General features: G+C 37.9%; 1 protein-coding gene across 2 annotated transcripts in view; it reads left to right on the forward strand.

Moving 5' to 3' along the window:
• SLC4A3 (solute carrier family 4 member 3) overlaps positions 1–15430 on the forward strand; it is a 2820719-nt gene extending 2805289 nt beyond the window's left edge. For both annotated transcript variants that reach the window (XM_044074803.1, XM_044074804.1), the window contains one exon: positions 13245–15430. In XM_044074803.1, coding sequence (XP_043930738.1) covers positions 13245–13322 — 78 coding nt within the window. In that variant the 3' untranslated portion in view covers positions 13323–15430. The remainder of the gene's footprint in view (positions 1–13244) is intronic.
• Positions 15431–23170: the final 7740 nt, after the last annotated feature.

Here is a 23170-nt window from a genome sequence, read left to right on the forward strand (position 1 = left end):
ACTTTTTGGTTTTATGTAACACCCATTCCTGCCTTGAATTTATCGTTTATCTATTCACTTATTTAAAGTTTTACATTTAATATATTATATTTAAAATGATATATTTGGATAAAATTATAGTGTAGTAGATTTATATTTTTAAATGGATGGATGTTTTTAATGAAATTATTGTTTTTTACTAATTGTATAATTATTTAATGATTATTTAATGAATGGTTATTTTTCTATGGGTCTATATTACATGATCAAAGTTTCAAAACTTCGAATTTGATATGGTCGACACCATATGATTGAAGTTTTGAAACATCGAAAATGTAACAAAACACAACAACCTACAAAAACAAACCATTTAAATGCTCTAAGCAGTGGGGCAAGCCCCCCTGCACCCCCCACACCCCCACTACTTAAATATACCAACTCCGAGATCACACTACAGTGCAGAAAAGGGAAATCTTCCCTTTCTGCGCTGTGCAGAGATCTCCGTTAAAAGATTCAAAGTTTCAAAACTTCGATCATATGGTGCAGGCCATATCAGATTTGAAGTTTTGAAACTTCGATCTTCTGATGTAGACCCTTTTTCTATTGGTCAGTGAAATGTATAATGAACATTTTCAGTGTTTTGTGTTATGAAAAATTCCTAAGTATTAGGATAAAAGCACTTAATAAATACTTCATATGTTTCCTTTTGGAAGTTTTTTTTTCTTCACATTTATATAGCTATAAGGGTTTGTGGAGACGACGTGGACCTTTTCTGTGTTACTAAGGCAGAATACCAGTTGCACAGTCTCAAGGGCAGGAAATTCCAGGCTTAAGAATTTGTCCCACAGCTATAGTGCACAGCTGAAAAGGCAAAAAATGGCATTTGCTCTGTATTTAATGTTTGACTGTAAGTTTGACTGTAAAGCTTTCTCTTTGTAAAAGCCACATAACTCTGATGGAAGCTATAGTTTAGATAAAGTAATTCATTCTTTGAGATGGAGTGACATTTCAAGGAACATTAATTTTAGACACTGTAAATTTGTCGACATCTCAGATTCAGTTTCCAGCAGCTCTGTTGTGCTTCCACTGTGAGCCGTTAGAAACTCTGTACAGTTTACATTTTTACATTCTACAGCTTTTATATTCTGTAAGATTTACTTAAAGCAATAGCCATGGTATTCGTGAAAAAATACATTTAACTCAGATTAACACAGCTTTTGTGTATGTTTTACTGAAATTCATGTACTCAGCCTTTAACAGTGGGCAGTGCATTGAGGTAATCTTTTGTACATCCATGACTCTGTCATGATATTGTTTACGTCTTCCTTAACTGAGTGAATTATCATATTGGAAATATATGAACCGGAAGGTTAAGTGAAACAAAATGACATCAAAGTTGTTTGTCTAGAACAGGGGTTTGCAACCTTCACCATCAAAAGAGCCATTTTTGGCCCCTCTCCCACCAAATAAAATTCATCAGGAGCCACTAAACCTATTCTACCCCTAAAATGAAGATAACACAGTGTATAAAGTTTTATATATAGTTATTACACTAAATATAAAAAAACTACATTTATAAGAGCAATACTTAAAATCCGTTCCTATTTTTGTTCCTTTGTTGGGATTGCTCTTTGTGTGTGTGTGTGTGTGTGTGTGTGTGTGTGTGTGTGTGTGTGTGTGTGTGTGTGTGTGTGTGTGTGTGTGTGTGTGTGTGTGTGTGTGTGTGTGTGTGTGTGTGTGTGCGTGTCATATCTCTTGACCTCTTAGAACAAGAAATCTGGACAAAGCCATAACTAATGGGGCACAAAAGCCCAAAAATAGGGACACTTTTTAAATATTGTTCTTACAAACTTAGAAAGTTGATAGAATAACTGATTTTGCATTAGCATGAATTTCAGTCTGAAACTCAAATGTCTATTTTTCTGACTTCAGCCCTCAATGATTTTCCAGAAAACCACAATTTTTTGAGAACCATACCAAAATATGAGGCAAAAGTCAGGACATTCTGTGAAAAACTGCACAGTTGAGAGATGTGTGTGTGAGTCTGTGTGTGTGTGTGTGTGTGTGTGTGTGTGTGTGTGTGTGTGTGTGTGTGTGGTGTGTGGTGTGTGGTGTGTGTGTGCATACCTCTCAAGTGTACCTCATTACGAGGAACATACCTCATTTGGGGTCTTAAAAAGTTAATGTTCCTCGAAATTCCTCAAAGTTCCACATTGAAAGAGTCTGTCACATATTAAGTGTTAGGAATTGTTTTAAGTAAAATCCATGGTAAATTGAAATTAATCATATTAATTCATTAAAGGAGCTTCTTTATAAGTAAAACCAGCATATTTTAACTATCCTATGACCTTCCTAGTTGAAGTTGTTAGTAAGCCATTAGTATGTGTTCCACATTTTGCCCATTTGTTCCACATTATGAAGGCGAGTGTTCCTCATTTTGGCGATGGAAGGTTGAGAGCTATGTTTGTGTGTGTGTGTGTGTGTGTGTGTGTGTGTGTGTGTGTGTGTGTGTGTGTGTGTGTGTGTGTGTGTGTCATATCTCTTGACCTCTTAGAACAACAAATATGGACAAAGCCATAACTAATGGGGCACAAAAGCCCAAAAATAGGGACACTTTTTAAATATTGTACTTACAAACTTAGAAAGTTGATAGAATAACTGATTTTGCATTAGCATGAATTTCAGTCTGAAACTCAAATGTCTATTTTTCTGACTTCAGCCCTCAATGATTTTCCGGAAAACCACGATTTTTTGAGAACCATACCAAAATATGAGGAAAGTCAGGACATTCTGCGAAAAACTGCACAGGTGAGAGATAACTGTGTGTGTGTGTGTGTGTGTGTGTGTATGTGTGTGTGTGTGTGTGTGTGTGTGTGTGTGTGTGCATGTGGAAAATGCATGTTAACAGAAACCATGTTATTCTAGCAAGTTTATAAGAGCAATAGTGAAAGTCCATTGCTTGATCACTGTGTGTGTGTGTGTGTTTGTGTGTGTGTGTGTGTGTGTGTGCACGCGCGCGCGTGCGTGTGTGTGTGTTTTGTGTGGTAGAGTGGCCATTATTTTTCAAAGCTACAGGGAGCCACTGTAGAGGTTTGGAAGAGTCACATGTGTCTCTAGAGCTGCAGGTTGCAGACCCCAGTCTAGAAGGAATTGCAGTGGGAATATTAACTAATCTTTGCTATTTGTTACAATATTAGAAAGAAACATAAAAAAGTAATAGGCAATTCAGCATGGATTCTGAAGCTGGCTAAATAATTACTGACATGTCCCAAGTATATTCTATATATGCACAGTTTGCTTTCTCCCCGATGTCAGGGTGCAGTAGTACATCACAGAGAAACCATACCTGCAGCTTAGGATTGCACATTTTGTGAATCACAGTCATTGGCTAGCTAGATTGTAAATGTGGGTATCCTGTGCTGAGTTCAGGGTGCTTGAACCTCACTCCCACAGTTTTCTAAACTGACGTCCTGCAACAAATTTGTGCTTGGTCACAGATATGCTTTGTAGTCCACTGTAAGGCTTTCTGAGTCTCAACCTTATTCTTTAAAGTAATTCTGACATTGTTTTACATTAGGGCCATTTTGTGTTGCTATGTCTGCTTATATAGAAAACAGATCCATGCAACTGAGTCTGTGTAAATTAAAAAAAATACATTTATTTTAAAAGGTGTGCAAATCCTTTCTTCGAAAGACTCCTGACAAAATCAACACACCAAAATTTCCCATTGCAACCAGTTTTATTAAAACACTGGCACTTACACTGCAGTCAATTAACATAACATAAGTGAAAATTTAGGTTACAATCAGTAACAGGAAACATTTGTGTTGGCAGCATGGCCAAGCTCACCTTCCAGCCCCATAAAAACAGTGTTCAGTATCAATGCTCACTCAGAAAACATCACCAGAATTTCCGAAGCAGTGTACAACCTCTCAGCTCTGGATGGCCAAACATCAGAAAAAGGGGGGAACAAAAGAGAGGTTCGACACAAATCCCTCTTACCTTACGCCACCCACCAGCAGGCTGTTCCCCACTTTTCCCTTTTACAATTCCTTAACCAAATTTCTCAAAAGTAATGAAAACTGAAACTGAATAAGTCTAAGCTAGTATCACTTAAGTGAACTCTATCCACTCTCTATCATTAAGCATCCCTGTCATCAAAATCCCTGTTCTCAGTGACATACAAGCCTGACTTCTTTAATGCCCTTGACACTCTATGATTAGCAAACTGCTTAGCTCTCCCCAGACCAATACATTTATCCACATGCCTCCACACCAACCTCAGTACAATCTCAGGCCAAGCTATTACTAGCCTCAGAAGTTTTTTGGCTGCAATTCTAACAAATACATAACAGTTCTACCTAACAATGGTCTTTTAGGCAAACATCCCAAATCATTACCTCCTATACGCAATACCAGAACATGGGGTACACCTAATACTGCCCCACTACCAGAACATGGGATAAACCTAACACTGCCCATATTTTATCAAATTTCCCAAACAACCGCTGCCACATAAGACATCAAAAACTTCCCAGGTTGGCATTAGCTCTAAAAATGCCACATCCCTTCTCCACTCATCTGGCCACTCCACACACCAAATCACTTCAATTTACCACAAAAATATGCACCCGTTTAAACCCTTACCATATCCGTAAACAAACAACTCCGCATCCATAAACCATTCCTCCTGCCAGAATGACATGTCACTAAAACTTGACAAAAAATATCAACCATAGCTTCAAGTCTTCATTCACCATCTGGGCAACCCTAATGCAATGATTATTACTTCTATTCCCTCTCAAAACATTTTCAATTGCTCTACAAAATGTCCTACCCAGACCATTTGACCTGCACACAAAATTTATTGCTCCTAGTAACAACCATAACTTCCAGGACTCTCACTTTCTCTCTGTCCTTAACCCACTCATTCATTATCTGTCAACTTCTCTAACTTACCACTGGGCAATCAAAATAAATGCCTCTGAACATCCACTGTCAACCCCAACAAATTCAACACCAGACTCAGACCATCACTTCCAGTTCCTTACACATCTTCTTAAATACCACCATTACGGACTTGGCTCCTTCCTTGTCCTCCCCATCAGCAAATAATCATCAAAATAATGGACCGCCTTCTCAGGCAAGACTCCCTTCTGCCAGATCAATTCTAATGCTGCACTAAATTTCTCAAATGTTGCACAGACAACCACATACCCTATTGGCATAGCCTTCTTGAAATAAAACTTTCTGCCCTCACACATGCCTAGCAATAGCCAGTTATCCTCCCTGATTGACAACAGCTGAAAAGCTGCCTCAGTTTCCATGTTTAACAGCCAGGGGTCATAAAAAATCCTAATAGGATGCACTGTGTCATCCACTGAAGCATACTGCACTTGAGCATTTGATCTGGTAATGGAATCATTTACCAAATCCTGGTTTAATTTCTCCAAGTCTTTTGTGTTTCTAATACCATGACAGGAATGGACCCTATTCCCAAGTCAAAGTATGATTAAATTTCGTGAAATTAGTATTGTTTCAGTCTTTGATGTTAGCCAAAAGTGCTCTTTGTAGCACCCACAATGTCCAGAATTGACTCCTTCTGTAATTCATACGGAGTTACACGTATCGGTAACATATCTAAATAAGACTGTAAATTTGTTTTATGAGACCCGTTGCTCCTACTACTATTGGAACTGTCTGGGTCTCCTTCTTTCACATTGCCCTCATTTCTGCCTGCAAATCCTGGTATTTTATGACTGTGTCTGTGTACGTAATACACTAATCAGTGGGTGTAGCAATTTTAGTGATCAAGTGCTACTTTTGTCTTCTTTTCATGGACTACTATATCTGGTTTTCACGCATCTGTTTTTTTGAAGTGTTGGTAATGAATTCATCCCATGTGATATAAACTTTATCTTTTTCTGTAATGCTTTGTAGTTCATGTTTCCAATGCTTCTCAGCTTCTTCAATATTGCAGTGTTTGCAGAATTCCCAGTGGAACAGTCTTGCCACATTATTATGCCTTTCAGTACACAAACCCTCTGCCATTAGTGTATTACACCAGCAATAAGAGGATGACAGTTTCCAATTCTGTTTTACAAAGCCTGCATTTATCTGTTCTCCCACATGTTCAATGGACTTTGTAAACCAGCATGTACGTAGTCCTTTGTCTGTCCTGCGTGAATAATATTAACCTTTTATGTTTTAGTTTAAACTCGCCTCTCTTTAACTGTTCCTGTTGCAGATCCTGAGCGACGTGAGGTTGTTGCAGGAGTTTTCTGTACCTGCAAATATATTTATGTCTTTGCTATATTTCCTGCCTTCTCATCTGATCCTTCACCTTATATTCTTTCTTTTGTTTTTTGGCGCATTCAGTTGCTGCCTGATTTTTATCTACTTCTGGTTTGATTTCCATTCCCGCTTGACACTGATATGCTTTTGCTAAACTAAGCAGGGAAGTCCTCTTAGATTTGTTCTCTTCATGCTTCAACACTTTCCCTATGTCTGGCTCTGATAAGGTCATCAGATACGTATGTAATCCTATGATGTCAGATTTATACATGTAATCAATTCTGAGGAGGCCCATATCTCCTTCAAATCAAGCAATGTATACTTTTGGCATACACTGATTTTTATATAGCATTTGATAAGCATAAAGCATTTTTCTTGTTTTCATGTCCATCTGATCCAGTACATTTTGAGGCCAGTCAGTCTCCCAAAAACTGTAAGTTAGAACAGGAAGGGCAAATTCGTTTGTAGTTTGGACTAGTTCCTAGATGTCAGGGCTGCTTTCAGTATTAGTTTTAGTTTTCTAAAATATCCTTCACTGAGTTTTATTCTCATTTGTCATGTTTTATTGTCAGTTCTTCATCAATTCCCAAATATTTATACACTCCCTGTTGTTCTTTTATATCACATTCTTGTCCCAAACTAATATTTTCTTGGTGCTGCAGCTTTCCTACTTTAAATGTTGCTTTTCCACATTTATCAAGACCAAATGACATTCTTATATCATCTGAGGAAGTTTTGACCACTTGCAGTTATGCTTTCAGCTTCTCATCTGATGAACTATATAGTTTTAAATCACCCTCAAAAAGTAGATGAGAAGTCTTTATTTATTGTCTGGAGCCAAATTGTAGCCATGACCTAATCTCTTATGTAGAAAGCTCAATGGGTTAAGGGTAAGACAAAACAGTAGCAGTCACAAAGAGTCACCCTAGAATATCCCCCTGTGAATTTTTATCCCTGGAAAAATAATTTGTCCTTTATAATGTCTTACCTGCAAAGTGTAATGTATTTGATCAGTGTAGGGTGTATCATACATCTGTGATCACTCCTTTATTCATGAATGTGGGATGCTGTCAATTTTTTTTATCTATCCATACCATACTTAGATTTTTCACCTTTTTAAAATTCTCCATTATGCCATTATTTAACAACAAAAGATCCTTTGTTCCATATGTCTTTCTTATGTTACCCTTTTGTTCTATTGCCATGATTGAGTTTTCTACTAAATTACTATAAATTCTGTTGGCATCAGGTCTAGTATCTAGTTTATATATCGTCAGAAGGGAAGTTATTGGTCTAGAGTGTTTTAGGATAGCTTGCAGGTTCTCTCTTAAGGAGGAGTATAATTTTTTCCTGATGCTAACCAGGGCGGTGTCTGTTCGGGGTGTGCATATAAGTAGTTTTTTTACACAGGGCTAAATCTTCATGTAACAATGTTAATACATTTAGCCAGAAGTTAGGTACTGCATCCAGGCCTGGGGGTTTCCATTTAGGAGCTTTTTCTAGGTTTGTTTCAGTTTGCCTGACCTTCCCTTTATCCCATTTTACATCCTGTACGTTTGAGCTTCTTAGACACTGCCCTTTTAACTATATTACTTCTACCTGAGTGAGTTTGGTGTCCATTTTGAAACTGCCTACATTTAGGCCTTTAAACTGAAGGGTGCACAGGTGGCAGTTAAAATGCAGGCTAGTCAGGACTAAACTAAGAAAGCAGTAATTTTCAAATAAAGCACTGGAAACTTACAATTCCAACAGCAGAGGAAGTGAAGGATGTATGTCAGGTCAGGAGCAGAATTCCAGGGTGCCTGGAACACAACAAAGAAAGACAGGGGCGTGGGGTTGTGTTTTAGATACAACAACAAAATAAGTTTACCACGTATTCTCCTACCCATATGTCTCAGTGTTGTAAATGTTCATTCATTCTCTGTGTGGAAGATTTTCAGTCCATTTATCTCTAGTTAATCACTGTATATTAATGAGATCAGACGATAGTAGTAGAAGTAGTGAACTTAAACTAGTCTTAAGTCAAAAAAATAATAAAAAAATATAATTGTACAGCATTACTAAGTATTCGAAAGTAATCCGAGCAAGGCAGGCAGTCTGTTTCCAGTCGAAAATCCTTCATTAAGTACACAGACAAGCGATCCAAGTAAAAAATAAACAGAGTCATAGTTTCCTCACAAGCTTTCTAAATATACATATATACTTTTTATCAGGCACGGGAGTGGTTGATTGTGCTGTAAAACAAAGTGTTATAGGTACACATGTTAAATTCACATCACTTCAATAACACTCTGTTTTACAGCACAATAAACCACTCCCTTGCTTGATAAAAAGTATATATAATATATATATATATATATATATATATATATATATATATATATATAGGTTACCTTCATTTGATCGAAAACCAGTATTCAAGGCAAATAACAGGGATTTGTCCCCCTCCCTAAGGTCGTGCAAACCTGGAGTTGCTGTATATAGTTAGGGGGGTGTGGGGGTCGTTCAAAATCTGTACTTTTTGTGTTATTTTCTTCTTTTAAAGGAAACTAGGTGGCGAGCTTTGCCCCACCCCCCCAATGTGGGGGGCTGCACTACCCACACCCCCCCTAACTATATATACCAACTCCAGGGTCGCACGACATTGAGGAGGGGGACCAATCCCTGTTATTTGTCTTGAAGTGTACTGAATTACTGGTTGTCAGTTAAATGAAATTTCGATCAAATGGGTTTCAGTCAAATGGGCTGCTGATCAAATGAAGGTAACCCATAGATATATATATATATATATATATATATATATATATATATATATATATATATATATATTCAGAAAGCTTGTGAGAAAACTATTACTCTATTTTTCTTTTACTTGGATCGCTTGTCTGTGTACTTAATAAAGGATTTTCGATTGGAAACAGACTGCCTGCCTTGCTTGGATTACTTTTGAATACTTAGCAATTCGGTATAATTATATATATGTTTTATTATTGACTTAAGACGAGTTTAAGTTCGCTACTTCTACTACAATTGTCTGATCTGATTAATATAGAGTGATCACTAGAGATATATGGACTGAAAATCTTCCACACAGAGAAGTTTCTTACACTGTTTTGTTTTTGGACCCAATATACTTGTTTAGTGGGTTGTTTTGAGACTTTGGGGATGCCACGGAGATTACTTGTTTAATGTTCATTCATTCATTCATTTCCTAATCCATTTGTCATAGCAAGGGATCACAGTATTACTAAGTGAAATAGAGTAAATAGAGTAAACTAAACTTCTCTAAGGACCATCAACTGTCTTCAACGGATTCTGTAAGATACCCAAACATTCCCAGGACATTGAGTGACATAATTGCACCAGCATGCATCTAACAGTTACTGCAGAAGATTATGATGATGAGCTGTTAATGAGTTGCTTCCTGTAGTCTGTGGTTTGAATCTCTCAGCTCCCTTTTGCCCTTTGTGCGAATCTGAAGAAGACACATAACAAGTCAGTTAACAAAGACATTTCTAAACAAATGAATAGTTACTAAAAATGCAATGAGGAAGGGCTGCCACGAAAAGGGACTTTTGTGTCCAGAGGGCTTAACTGGTTAACAAATGTATAATATGCAGTAAAAAGCTGGAAGATGCCCAGAGACATTTTTCAAAACTATGTCAGCCGCTTCCTCTCAATACAAAACAACACAGCCTGCTCTCTGAAATCTTTCTGGAACACTAAACTCCTTGTTTTATCATGGGAAATGGATCTTGCTACTGTGTGAATGAACTATATGTTTCCTGCTTATATCCATGATCTACATGTATGTTATAAATATGGACTTTTGTAAGCAGTTCAGAAACTCCAGGTTTACATGTAACATTTTATTTATTTAACATTTGTTTATTGGGAAAGTCCAACTTGGAGTGCGCCAATTTTCTGCAGACACCTAGGGAAAAATGCTCCAGATGCATGTCTTTCTAACACCCGGAGGAAACCCACACGAACACAGGAAGGACATGCAGACTCTGCACAGATGCCTTCTGTGCAGACTCTGCACAGAAGGCATCTCAGCCGAGAATCAAACCAGAGAACATCTTGCTGTGAGGCACCAAAGCTAACCGGCTGCACTGCTGCACCAGCCAACATCATTATTTCCCTTTTATAAAAGTGACTGAATCTATTAGATTTGTTCAGTCGTTAGGTAACGTATCCATAAACTTTTACAGCCGTCATTTTATAGTTACTGATATGTTTTTGTGACTGTATTAGATGATTTTTGTACCAGCATATGTTACATTTCATTTCTTTCTTTTCCGTGTTGCTTATGGTACATTCTGGAGTTTCGTTTTTGTTATAAATTCATTTTATGAGTAAATTAATAAATAATGTTTCTTGGCTGATAATGCAGACATCACTATACTGGATTTAGCTAACATCTTGCCCAGACTCTCCCTTACAAACAGCAAATGCTTTCAATAACTTTTTTACTTCCACAATACTTAACCTAGCCAACCAACAAAGCCCAGACCCCTCACTACTAGGTAACCCAAGCTGCACACCACCACCATTTCAACTTAAACCCATACCTACTTCCTATATTCGATATCTACTTCAGAAACTCAAACCTTCCACCCCCTCAGCAGACAAATTGCCAGCTGAATATCTTCAGTTAAGTGCTAATGCTATTGCTTACCCTATCTCTATTCTAATCAACAGAACCATAAGAGAAAGTACAATACCTACACTCTGGAAAATCTCCCACATCATCCCTCTCTTCAAAGGTGGCGAATCATTTGAGTATTCTAACTACCGCCCCATAGCACTACTATCTCCTATTGCAAAAATAATGGAGAAATGCATTCACAAACAGTTACTTAATCACCTCCTATCTAATAATCTCCTCGCAAACTGCCAACATGGCTTTCGTCCCTGCCATAGCACCACCTCAGCCTTAGTATCCTTCATCGACTCCATTAATAAAAACCGCAATAACAATCTTCTTACATCAGCATTTTTTGTAGACCTGTCAAAAGCCTTTGACATGGTGAACCACCAACTACTCTTACACCGTTTAAAATCTCTCTCACTCAATAACTTTGCCTTAAGCTGGTTTACTTCATACCTTCATAATCGGAAACAAGCTGTGTTATGGAACAACAATCTTTCAGACCTTCTCCCCACCACTTTAGGAGTCCCCCAGGGCTCCATCTTAGCTCCTCTTTTATTTTCCATCTTTATTAACGATCTACATCTTGCCACTCCTCTAACTACTTGTATTCAGTATGCTGATGATACCACCATCATTTGCTCTGCCACCAACCAAACTGACCTCCACTCCATTACCCAAAAAACTTTTACCACTATAGAGCAATGGTTCTCCAATCACTGTCTTCTCTTAAACCCTAAGAAAACTAAACTTCTCCTCTTTCTACCTACACACCTCTCTCCCTCTATTAACTTCACACTTTCTTCAAATAATGGCACCCTTATCTCTCCAGACCAAACTACCAAACTTTTAGGCATAACTATTGACAACCTTCTTAAATTTGACTTCCATATTAACTCCATCATAAAAGCAATGAATAGAAAATTAGGTTCCCTCTACAGAATCAAATCTTACTTAACTCCTGAAGCAAGAACTACTATAGCTAGAACCCATCTTACCTCTACTCTACTATATGCTTCCCCTATATATACTAACCTTTCTAAACAAAACATCAACAAGCTTACTGCAGCCTACAACAACATTGCCAGATTTGCCACTGCCTCACCATATAGAACGCACCATTGCCTGAACCTTCGCAACCTAGGGTGGCTAGAGTTACCCCACCTAATTCAATACTATCAGCTTACAATTGCCCATAAAGCCCTTTACCAACCAGAAAATACACCAATGCTCTCTACCCTTATAAAACCCTATAACAACCTAAAAAACCTTCGCTCTACCAATAAACTACTGATTCAAACTCATCGATCAAAAACACAGCAGGTGACTCTTTATTCTCAAACTCAGTTGGCAAAATTTGGAATCAACTTCCACCAGATCTAACAGCCCAAACTTCCCTAACACTATTTAAAACTAAACTGAAACACTTTCTAACCAACCACTGGCTATGCTCCTGCAATAACCCCAGCTAATCTTAACCCCCTCCCATCACCTGTATCCTTTTATCTTCCTCATCTCCATTTTCTTTTGTATCTATTCACTCCTACTTAGAAATTACTCTCTTATCTATAAACTATACTTGTCTCTAAACTCTTTAGCTAACTCTTAAACTATTTAACTTCTCTGTCTCTCACCATGCTGATCAGTACTCCAGTAATGTCTGTATCTCCCTCTCACCTTTTTCTCTACATCCTCTTATTGAGGTTTAAATGCCTTGTGTATTTGTATGGTAAATGCCTTATGTATTTTGTATTTACTTGTGTTATCATGTAGTAGATAGCGGAGCTTTTCTCCTCGGGCCTCCACTGAAAATGGACATGTATCCAGTTGGACTAGCCCGGTTAACAAATGTAAAATAAATAAATAAATAAATCTTCTAGTTTCATAAGACAGCTCACAGAAATATACCTAGGAATTAACATTTGAAAGAAATAGCCATGGAGAAGCACAATTCTGAATGTGGCAATTTATTGGGGAATATACCTGTGAGATCAAGGGTCTTAACTCATTGATTGCTAAAGCATATATTATGGTTTGCCTTGTTTATACTCAATGATGAGTTATTTATTCAGGAGACATATTTCAAAACAAAGGAAGGATAGCTGGAGAGGTAATGGAGGAAGGAAAGAAACGGACAGACAAGTAAAGATGGAAAGAAATAAGGAAAAACAAATATAAGGACCAGGTAGGGAGGGTTGAAAAATGTAAAACAGGAAACAAATTATTAACTTACTGTGTTTGGGCACTGTTGGCAAAATCACAGAATTCTTCAAGCTAATGGAGTAACATTTGTATCCTCTTCTCTGTTTTTCTGCAGCTGGATTCAGATGATGCTGAACCAAATTTTGATGAAGATGGGCAAGACGAATATAATGAACTCCACATGCCTGTATGATACACAACAAGTTTTAGGGTTCTTGGCAAATGTGCTGCTTCTAACAACTTGGATATCCTGCCACTGAGGTGGCAAAACATGCCGACCCTGCCTTTATCTTACCTTTAGACTGTGGAGTCCCTGTTTCTGTAAGAGGTTCTTCTAAGCTCTGTAAGAAAAAGTAGCAAAAAAGACTGATAGTCGTGAAGCAAAGACAATCAAGGTGAAAGTTCTCATGCATATTGCCAAAAACCATTACCCTTCACAGACATTAACCTCTAACCTTGGAAAGCACTGATAGACCATACATTTGTCATCTATTTATTTATATACTTTGCCTCTTATTGCTATGGGTCGCTTCCTAAAACATACTGGATGTGATTATTATCTGGTTAATGTGACCCCCCCCCTCAAAAAAGGACACTTTTGTTTGCTACATGGTATTTATCCACGCTGGTGTATTTGTAGTAATACTTTAGTTCTTAGGTCCTCAAGAGAGTCTACAGTACTTGGGAAGAAGAAACAACCTGTTTTCTGATAAGTATAAACCTGTTTTTTAATAAGTATATTGTCACATTTATTTATTAATGTTATTCTTTCTGTCCCTGCAAACTGCACAGATATACAGAAGTGTTCCTTGACCTCTGTTTTTGTCTGTATGGCTCAAATTGAGCTAACTGGTATAAACATTTGCAGAATCTATTTATATGCAAGATAACAACATTTGTAGCAGGTACCAAATGTAATCTTAAGTCAGTTTGCAACTCTGTATTGCCTTGGAACATCACTTGTATATGCATACTAGGTAGGTGTGCTGCTTAAGCTTGGGGCAATTGTGTTGTGCATGGGTGTTGAGAACAGAATGTCACCAGACCCTGCCAACATTAGACTGGAGTGTCACCAGAGCCTGCCACCATTAGACTGGAGTGTCACCAGACCCTGCCAACATTAGACTGGAGTGTCATCAGAGCCTGCCACCATTAGACTGGAGTGTCACCAGACCCTGCCAACATTAGAATGGAGTGTCACCAGACCCTGCCAACATTAGACTGGAGTGTCACCAGACCCTGCCAACATTAGAATGGAGTGTCACCAGACCCTGCCAACATTAGACTGGAGTGTCACCAGACCCTGACAACATTAGAATGGAGTGTCACCAGAGTATGCCAACATTAGAATGGAGTGTCACCAGAGCCTGCCAACATTTCATATATTTGAACAGTTTATCACAGATAAAGTTGAATCAACCAATGTAGTTTGGTGTTTTTTCCCTGCAAGTCCATCTTAGTCTAGAAAGGTCTATGACTTTTACTATTCCCTCTTCAGCAGCTATGAAAGCTGTGACTGTGTGGTCAGTCCATCCCATTAAAAGGGTACTCTTGGAAAAAGGGAAGCCTACTGAGAGGTTACTAATTCTAAGATGACATCAATCTAGTTCTATGACCCTCTGCTTTCAGAAAACAACTTATCATCTTCTTGTGGAATAGGTAAGACAGCATTCTGTTATCAAATGACAGAAGAAAAGTACATATAATCAACCATGAAAAGTCAAGTTAGAAGCATGAAGACTGTGTGTGCTTGAACGTGGTGGTTCATGGACATTTTCCCTTTAGTCCAAACACAGAGTACCACTAGGTTTCATTTTTTAAACAGAAAAAATGCACTACTTAGAAAAGGCGTACATTTTGTCACAGGGCATGTACAAATTCCACTGTCTTTCAATAAAAATAATGAATAAAGAATATGAAAGGAACAGATCTCTTAAGTATTTTAATTGAATGATAACTTTCTGGTGACATTTGGTTAGTAGGAAAACATCATCTGTAGCTTAATAGTGCCAGTGTGGTCAGCAGGTTTGCAAAAGTAAAACAAAGACTGTATCAAGCAGCGTGTCTTCATTTCCCGGATAACAATGCTCACATCACAGAGGTTGATTGCAGTTAAATGTCAGTTATTTACTGTCTTTGTTAATGTTTTGTAAGGACAACTTATTTATTGTACAATTTGTAAGTAAATGCACTGCACTTTTATGTAGAGATGTATTGGCGTGCCAATTCTGGTAAATTTTCCTAGTAAAGTATTTAAAACGAAACAGCAGTATGTTCTGCGAAGTAAATGTTTGCCTTTTACTTGTCCGTGATTCTTTCAGTCTTACTCAGTGATTCCTTAAAAAACACAAAAGGATTATTATTGTTTTTCTTCGGTTAATGTATTTCTCCATTTTCATGTAATGTATTTGATGCAAAATTTTTATTTCATATCAATTATATTTAGAACATAAGTTTTCAATTGAGTCTAGCATCTAGATCATTATAGTATGAATGTTGAAAAGGTAAAAATGCAGAATGCAAAATATCTGCAAAATCATTTTGAACATTACATTGCCAAAATTACAAAAGTTTGAAAAAGGAAAACAGTTTCCTTCTGTAATCATTAAACTAAAATTCTTCCATTACACAAATCCTAATTTGTCTGAATAATGGTAGTGTTATGGATGGAAAGTTTTTTTCTCTAAGGTAAGCTGTAGGGCTAGGGTTAAGGACAGGTGCAGGGTTACTGGCATTATTAAGGAGGGTGGGATCAGTAACAATACTACCACACAAGACAGCTGGAACACACACACACACACACACACACACACACACACACACACACACAGTAAATCTGTCCCTTACCCAACCCTGAGTCTAACCCTGACTTGCAATCACACCCCTGTACATAACCCCTACTTATACCCTCTACACACACTCCCTACACATACACCATATACATACCTCCCATATAAACCCACTAAAACGATTTTGGCAAAATATACACTTACACTTAGCAACGCACACATTCAGTAAAATAAATGTTCGGCAAAATGTCCCCCCCTTTACACTTTTCAGACAAGTGTGCATTTGATAAACTGTACAGGACCCATATATGTATATATGTGTGTGATTTTATATATATATATATATATATATATATATATATATATATATATATATATATATATATATGGGTCTACTACCGTAGATCGAAATTACACTATTTCGAAATACGATAGTAGTGTCCCACTAACGCGAAAGTGCACTTCAACGAAAGTGCACTTTCACGAAAGTCACTAGAACGAAGGGTTAGGGCTTGGGTTATGGATAGTGGATAGCTAGTAGGGCGATCCACTATCCTTAACCCACGCCCTAACCCTAAGGTCCGTGACTACCGCACCACAGTGCAGGAAATTGTATTTCCTACACTGAGCAGTAGTTACGGACCTATTTCCTGTACTGTGGTGCGGTAGTCATGGACCTTAGGGTTAGGGCTTGGGTTATGGATAGTGGATAGCTAGTAGGGCGATCCACTATCCTTAACCCACGCCCTAACCCTAAGGTCCGTGACTACCGCACCACAGTACAGGAAATTGTATTTCCTCCACTGAGCAGTAGTTACGGACCTATTTCCTGTACTGTGGTGTGGTAGTCACGGACCTTAGGGTTAGGGCTTGGGTTAAGGATAGTGGATAGCCCTACTAGCTATCCACTATCCTTAACCTAAGCCCTAACCCTAAAGTCCATCACTATCGCACCACAGTGCAAGAAATGTCCTGTTTGACCTAGTGACTTTCTTGAAAGTGCACTTTCACTTTAGTGGGACACTACTATCGTATTTCAAAATAGTGTAATTTCAATCTACGGTAGTAGACCCATATATATATATATATATATATATATATATATATATATATATATATATATCTTAGAATAAGAATCACATTTATTGGCCAAGTATGCGCACACACAAAGAATTTGACTCCATTTTCAGTGACTCTGTACACATGAATTAGATAAATGACATACATACAACTATTAAGAACAAAACAAAAAAATGTAAATATACATATATGTATACATACAAGGTGCGAAGTGCAATTCATTTTAAGAAGTACTGAAATAAGTTCTGAAAGAAATAAGTATTAACAATATATAAACAATACTGCAGAATCCTTGGAGGCTTAAATTAAAAGAATACCCCGGACTAATAACCTGAGTTAACCGTTTATGAACTTGATGGCCTGTGGAAAAAAACTGTTCTTATATCTGCTTGTTTTGGTGCATATTAATCTATAATGCCTGGCCGATGGTAATAGTTCAAAATATGGTGGCCTGGATGTGAAGGGTTGGTGATAATTTTCCCTGTCCTTTTCATGACTCTGGAATAGTACAGGTCCTGTAAGGGGGACAAACTGGCACCAATGATATTTTCGGCAGACCTGACTATTCGATGTAACCTATTTTTGTCATGATTAGACAGAGATCCAAACCACACTGTTAAGGATGAGCTGAGAACAGACTCCATTACTGCTGTGTAGAACTGAAACAACAGTTCCTGTGGGAGGTTGAACTTCATCAGCTGTCGCAGAAAGTACATTTGCTGTTGTGCCTTTTATATGATGGACCCTACATTGGTTTGTCACTTCAAGTCCCGGGAGATTCTAGATCCCAGAAACTTGAAGAACTCCACAACTGACACAGCAGTATTAAATATAAAGAGGGGGGATAATATTGTAGTAGCACTACTAAAGTCCACTATGTGGACAATATTTATATATTATATATATATATATATATATATATATATATATATATATATATGTGTGTGTGTGTGTGTGTGTGTGTGTGTATGGGTCTACTTCATAACACTGAATTTCATAACACTAAGACCATAACATCAAAAATTCAAAACACTGAAAACTCAGAACATTGAAAGTGTGCTTCATAACATTGAAAACTACATTGCACAAGTAAATAAGATCCTCTCCACCTACACCACCTAACTAACAAGCACACTTTCTACTACGTTTCTTCAGGGGGGTAAGCCCCTGCACCCCCCATGTGGGGGGCTCTGCCCCCACACCCCCGTAAATTAAATATGCCAACTTCAAGATCGCACTACAGTGGATAAAAGTTAATTTCCTAACCTCAGAGGGTTATATATGTATATGTATGTGTGAGTGTGTGTGTGTGTGTGTGTGTGTGTGTGTGTGTGTGTGTGTGTGTGTGTGTGTGTGTGTATGTTGTTGTGTCTTTTGGCTTTTCCCGGTTAGGGGTTGCCACAGCGGAACTCAGGTCTGCTAATGATTGGCAGTGGATTTTTACGTGCCGAGTTGCCAGCCCTGATGCACAACCTTCAACAAAGGTAAGCTCATTCACGCATGTCTCCTCACAGAAGATGCTCTAGCTGAGAATCAAACGGGACAACGTCTTGCTGTGAGGCGACAACGCTACCGCAGCACCACCTATAAATATATATATATATATATATATATATATATATATATATATATATATATATATATATATATGTATATATATATATATATATATGAAGTTGTTTGATGAAGTGACATATGCAGATATGCAGTACATAACATTACTACAGAATAAAGAAAAATATGGGATATCAGTATTTATTGGATAATTGGGATTGCAATTACATAGATTCTCCAGGAGGGGCCATCTGACCCCCAAAATATTCCTATTGTTAGTTGGCTGCATGGCACAAAGAAACAGATTACTATAACCCAGCAAATCCAGGATCAAGAAGGTAGTAACTGGGGGTAAGAAAAGGGGCTAAGCTTGCTCATGTCTCTCACTAAAGGAAGCAGGGGTGTTTATCTGAGAATATGCCCTCCATATGAGCTCCTGCAATGACAGAGCCAGTGGAGGCATTTGTATCAAGGGGTTTTCAGGATACACTTCAGAAGTGAGTGATGCTCCTTTGTATTGTCTAATGCATGACTATCCTCAGAGTCATTACTGGTTATGAGTGAAAAAAATGTTTGGCCCAAGGTAGAAATCCCCCAGCCCCACTGCATACGATGGCTTCACTCCCAGTGCTTGTCTGTTGTCATAAAGGCAATGAATGGGCCACAGGACTCTTATCCAAGGGGAACAAACATCTGAGTGCATCAGTTGGGAGGGGCTTGATGGTTAAGTGTAGAGTAAGATTACAAAGATGTATATTTTTTGTGCCAAGGATTCAGTTGGTTCTGCCAGTTGTGCTAGAAACTGGACACATGTTGAAAATCACAAGAGTCAATTGACCATTCACATAAACCTGGAAGATCAGAAGATGGTAGGTTCTTTTTCCACTCTGGGTACCTGGATTCATTTTCCAGATTTGAGTCTGCAGTGCTGTATAAGGGGGGTGCTGCACTCCTTATATATTAACCCAAGGTCCCATCTGCCTAAATTGAAGGTGGCTGAGTTAGCTTTAAAAGATTAAAGGTCCCCGACATATTTCCTGAAGTCAGTATGAACCCCATCTTGGGTCTTCCCTGAAATTATTCGGCAAACATGGTGGGACAAACTGTGTCAGCAAAATGTAAATAAAAAATAAAACTGCTATCACAAATTATCACAATATGATGCAAGTGGAATAACTTCAAATAAATATATAAATCACAGATCATGCATTTTATAAAACAAACCTACTAAGCAGAGTTTCCCCACACCATTAGCTAAATGTTCTGTTTGAATAAGACATGTTTTGGCATCTTCTGTTGAAAACCATTTGGACAACAGATGTATACAAATGTCAGCTAATTACAGCATTCTCACATGACATAGTGTGTAAATCATAATAATAGTCAGAGCAAACAATCTGTAAAATGGAAAATACCTTTAGATTCATTAGTCCCAGTCAAGTGTAATATTTAGTGAGAGAGATACACATATATATGGCTTTCCTGCATTTTGTTGGGTGCTGTTTCTTCAACAAAACAGAGAGTGTGGTTTAATGTTAAGGGTGTGGGTAGCCGAGCGGTGGAAATATGGATGATGTGTAATGTTGAGACAGGTAAGTGGGGTTGGAGGGATGAGAGTGTTTGTGCATGTGTATGTGGATTAGGGTTAGGGTAAAAAATAAGTGAAGGGTAGGTGTTGTACGTTTGTGTGCAAGTTTGCATATTTTAGGTTAGAATCAGGGTTTGGTTAGGGGATAGATGTAGTGTCTGTGTGTGTTTGTGAATGCTTGTGCATCTGAGTGTGTCTTGTGTAATGGCAGTGTTATGGGAAGGTTTTTATGAAGGGTTAGGTTTGAGGGAAGGGGTAGCGTTTAGGTTTGGACCCATTACTAAGGTGGTGCAGAGGGTTGGAGACATTGTGGTGTCATGAGGACAACTTTTTGCACTGTTTCACAACGTGCCTTATGAGGCTTGTCTTCTGCAGAGCATTTTGTGACTCTTGATTAAGTATTGTTGCAAGTATTCAAGAGACTCTTGATTAAGTATTGTTCCAAGTATTCAACTTCTGTCTGTCTGACGTAAATTCACTGACATATAAATCATACTGCAGCTATATATTTATTGTTCAGAACAGGACTTAACAGCTTAATAACGTTATATAAAAGTGACTTTAAAATGGAAGACAACAAAGGCTAACTTATATACATGAAACAAATTACAGATAGCTTAGGTGGTACATTATGGAATATCCTCCAATTGCAGCTCACACTTTCAAGCTGATAATTAGTTCATGTGATTGTTTTCTTTCTTTCATGATTTCAATGACAGTTTGAATTTGCTACATTTCTAGAAATGTCTAACGTTTCTGGGCAGATTTTCCATAAAAGCATTTTCAGTAATTTTCCCTTACAGATAACAGTATTCCATTTATATGACATTCATTATAACCAAAGTCAAAAATACAAACAGTCTGTTTGTAATCAAAAGCATTGCTCAATAATAATTTTTGTTCGTAAGACAGAATGCAGAGGTGTGCTTTCTTATCTAGACCTGCAATACACAGTTGTAGCATGATGTCTCACAGAACACAAGTATTCTTTTTGGTGTAGCTTACCTAGAACCTGTCTAATTCTACCTTACAGCCTCTTAACCATTCGCCATTTCATTCATTTTTAATTTATGAATTAAACTTTTATGTAATTTGTCAGAGCAATATCCAGTAACCATCAGGTCATCTCCATCCTTTGGTCAGCATTAAGCAGCGAATCAAGAAGAGCACCTCCTGACTTAAGTGCTCGCTGTGTGTTTATGTATAAATATGCAAACAAATTACATGGTTATCACAAATGTATCAGTATCCTCATCAGTCAGGGCCTATGCATGAAGTATAAAAAATTACAACCGTAAATGCTACAGCTAAGAGCATTTCAAAAATCTCCATTCCCAACCTAGAAACAGGTTGGTTAGCATTGCCCATGGTGAACTATCAACTCCCCTGGCATATGAATAACCATACCATTTTCTGAAATATACTCAAATAATTTTAAATCACATGTTACAACATGCAATAATTGTGTAATATTTCTACCTCACGTTATTCATTTTCTCAGTGAGAATAATTACATCTCCCATTTACCTCTGCTAACTTCAGAAATGCCTGACTGTTTAACGTCATGTCAAAATGTTCAGGATGTAATCTGCATGAATTCTGCTGCATATAACAGCCATTTACATTTACTTTGTATAAGCTTTTACCTTCTCTGTTGTTCTAATCATAGGATCATAGGAGGTTACTAGGCTAATCGCCCTGGGATCCTTACAAATCTAGCCAAGAGTTTATCCCCAAAAAGGAAACGTCAGTCAGCACCTGTCACCCCTGTCAATGAGGGACACAGATGGAATCCCTAAGACAAATTTGCGGTTTCCCATCCACTCATCAAGGTAGCACATGAAGAGGGTCAGCGAGGTACTCTGTTTGACATGTATGGTAAGTCTATTCCAGAGACGGGGCAACCTCTGTGAGACAAACCTATCTCTCCAGCAGGTTTTGTTAATGTTGCATATTAGATTTAGGACTTTCAAGTGGGTAATGTGCAAGGAGATAGATTTACAGATATGGAGCATCTCTAGTAGGGCAGGGTCTGAGATTGCCTTGTAGGCAAGACACAGATCACCTCTCAGGAATCTGTAAGATACTGAGTAGAGTGACAGTGATTTGAGCCTGTCCACATATAACAGGTGTTGGGAGGCCATAGATTCTCTGTGAGGTATTTCTGTGGACTTTCCAGCTGGTGCAGTTGTTTGGAGAGATACATACCAAACAGGACATTATACTAATTTATTGGCCTAATGAGGGAGGGGTAGAGAGCTGTAATAACCTACTTTTTTCTGGATGCAATCCCTTTACTTATGAGATGTACCAAGTAAAATGCTTTTCTGGCCACTGCTGCTACGTGATGGTCGAATGTGAGATTGTTGTCAACCTATGTAACCAAGTCTGTTACCATAGGTTGTGTGCTTAGGGGATTGCCTTTGATGTGGTAATCAGTAGGAGGCAAGTTTTTCCCAAATGGTATGATAATACATTTTTTTGTGTTTAACTTAAGACCATGACTTTGGCACCAGCCATTTGTTGCTGTGAAACCCTCTTATAGTATGTTAACATCATTTGGGGAGTCAGTGACAGCACCCAAATTACAATCTAATTACACTTAAACACATATATAATTTACAATTCCCTATGTTTGCCCTGAAATGCATTAACTCATGTCTTGTGTGACTGCTGTTTCCCCTAAACAAAGCTTACAATACTCTACAGGCCAGATTCAGTAAAGTCTACACTAAGTGTATACACTATTTATTCAAGAACATCTCTACCACATTTTTTGTGCTGTCCAATTACTCAGAAACATTACACTAAGTGTACTTGCAGTATCACTTTGTGATAACCCTTATGAATCCCCATCAATATTTAAATCTGCAAGAAAATCAGTAGGAAAACTAAAATTAGGAGGAAGAAGGTGTGAGTTATGTCTGTTCACTCAGAACAGTGTACATTTAGTGTACACTTAGTGTAGATGTTATTGACTCCCGGGTTATTAGTATCATGTTGTTTCCCATATCCCATGATCACTGTTTA

This window comes from Protopterus annectens, chromosome 6.part0 (genome assembly GCF_019279795.1).
Source record: "Protopterus annectens isolate FY-2018-M chromosome 6.part0, PAN1.0, whole genome shotgun sequence".
In the NCBI taxonomy this organism is placed as follows: Eukaryota; Metazoa; Chordata; order Ceratodontiformes; family Protopteridae; genus Protopterus; species Protopterus annectens.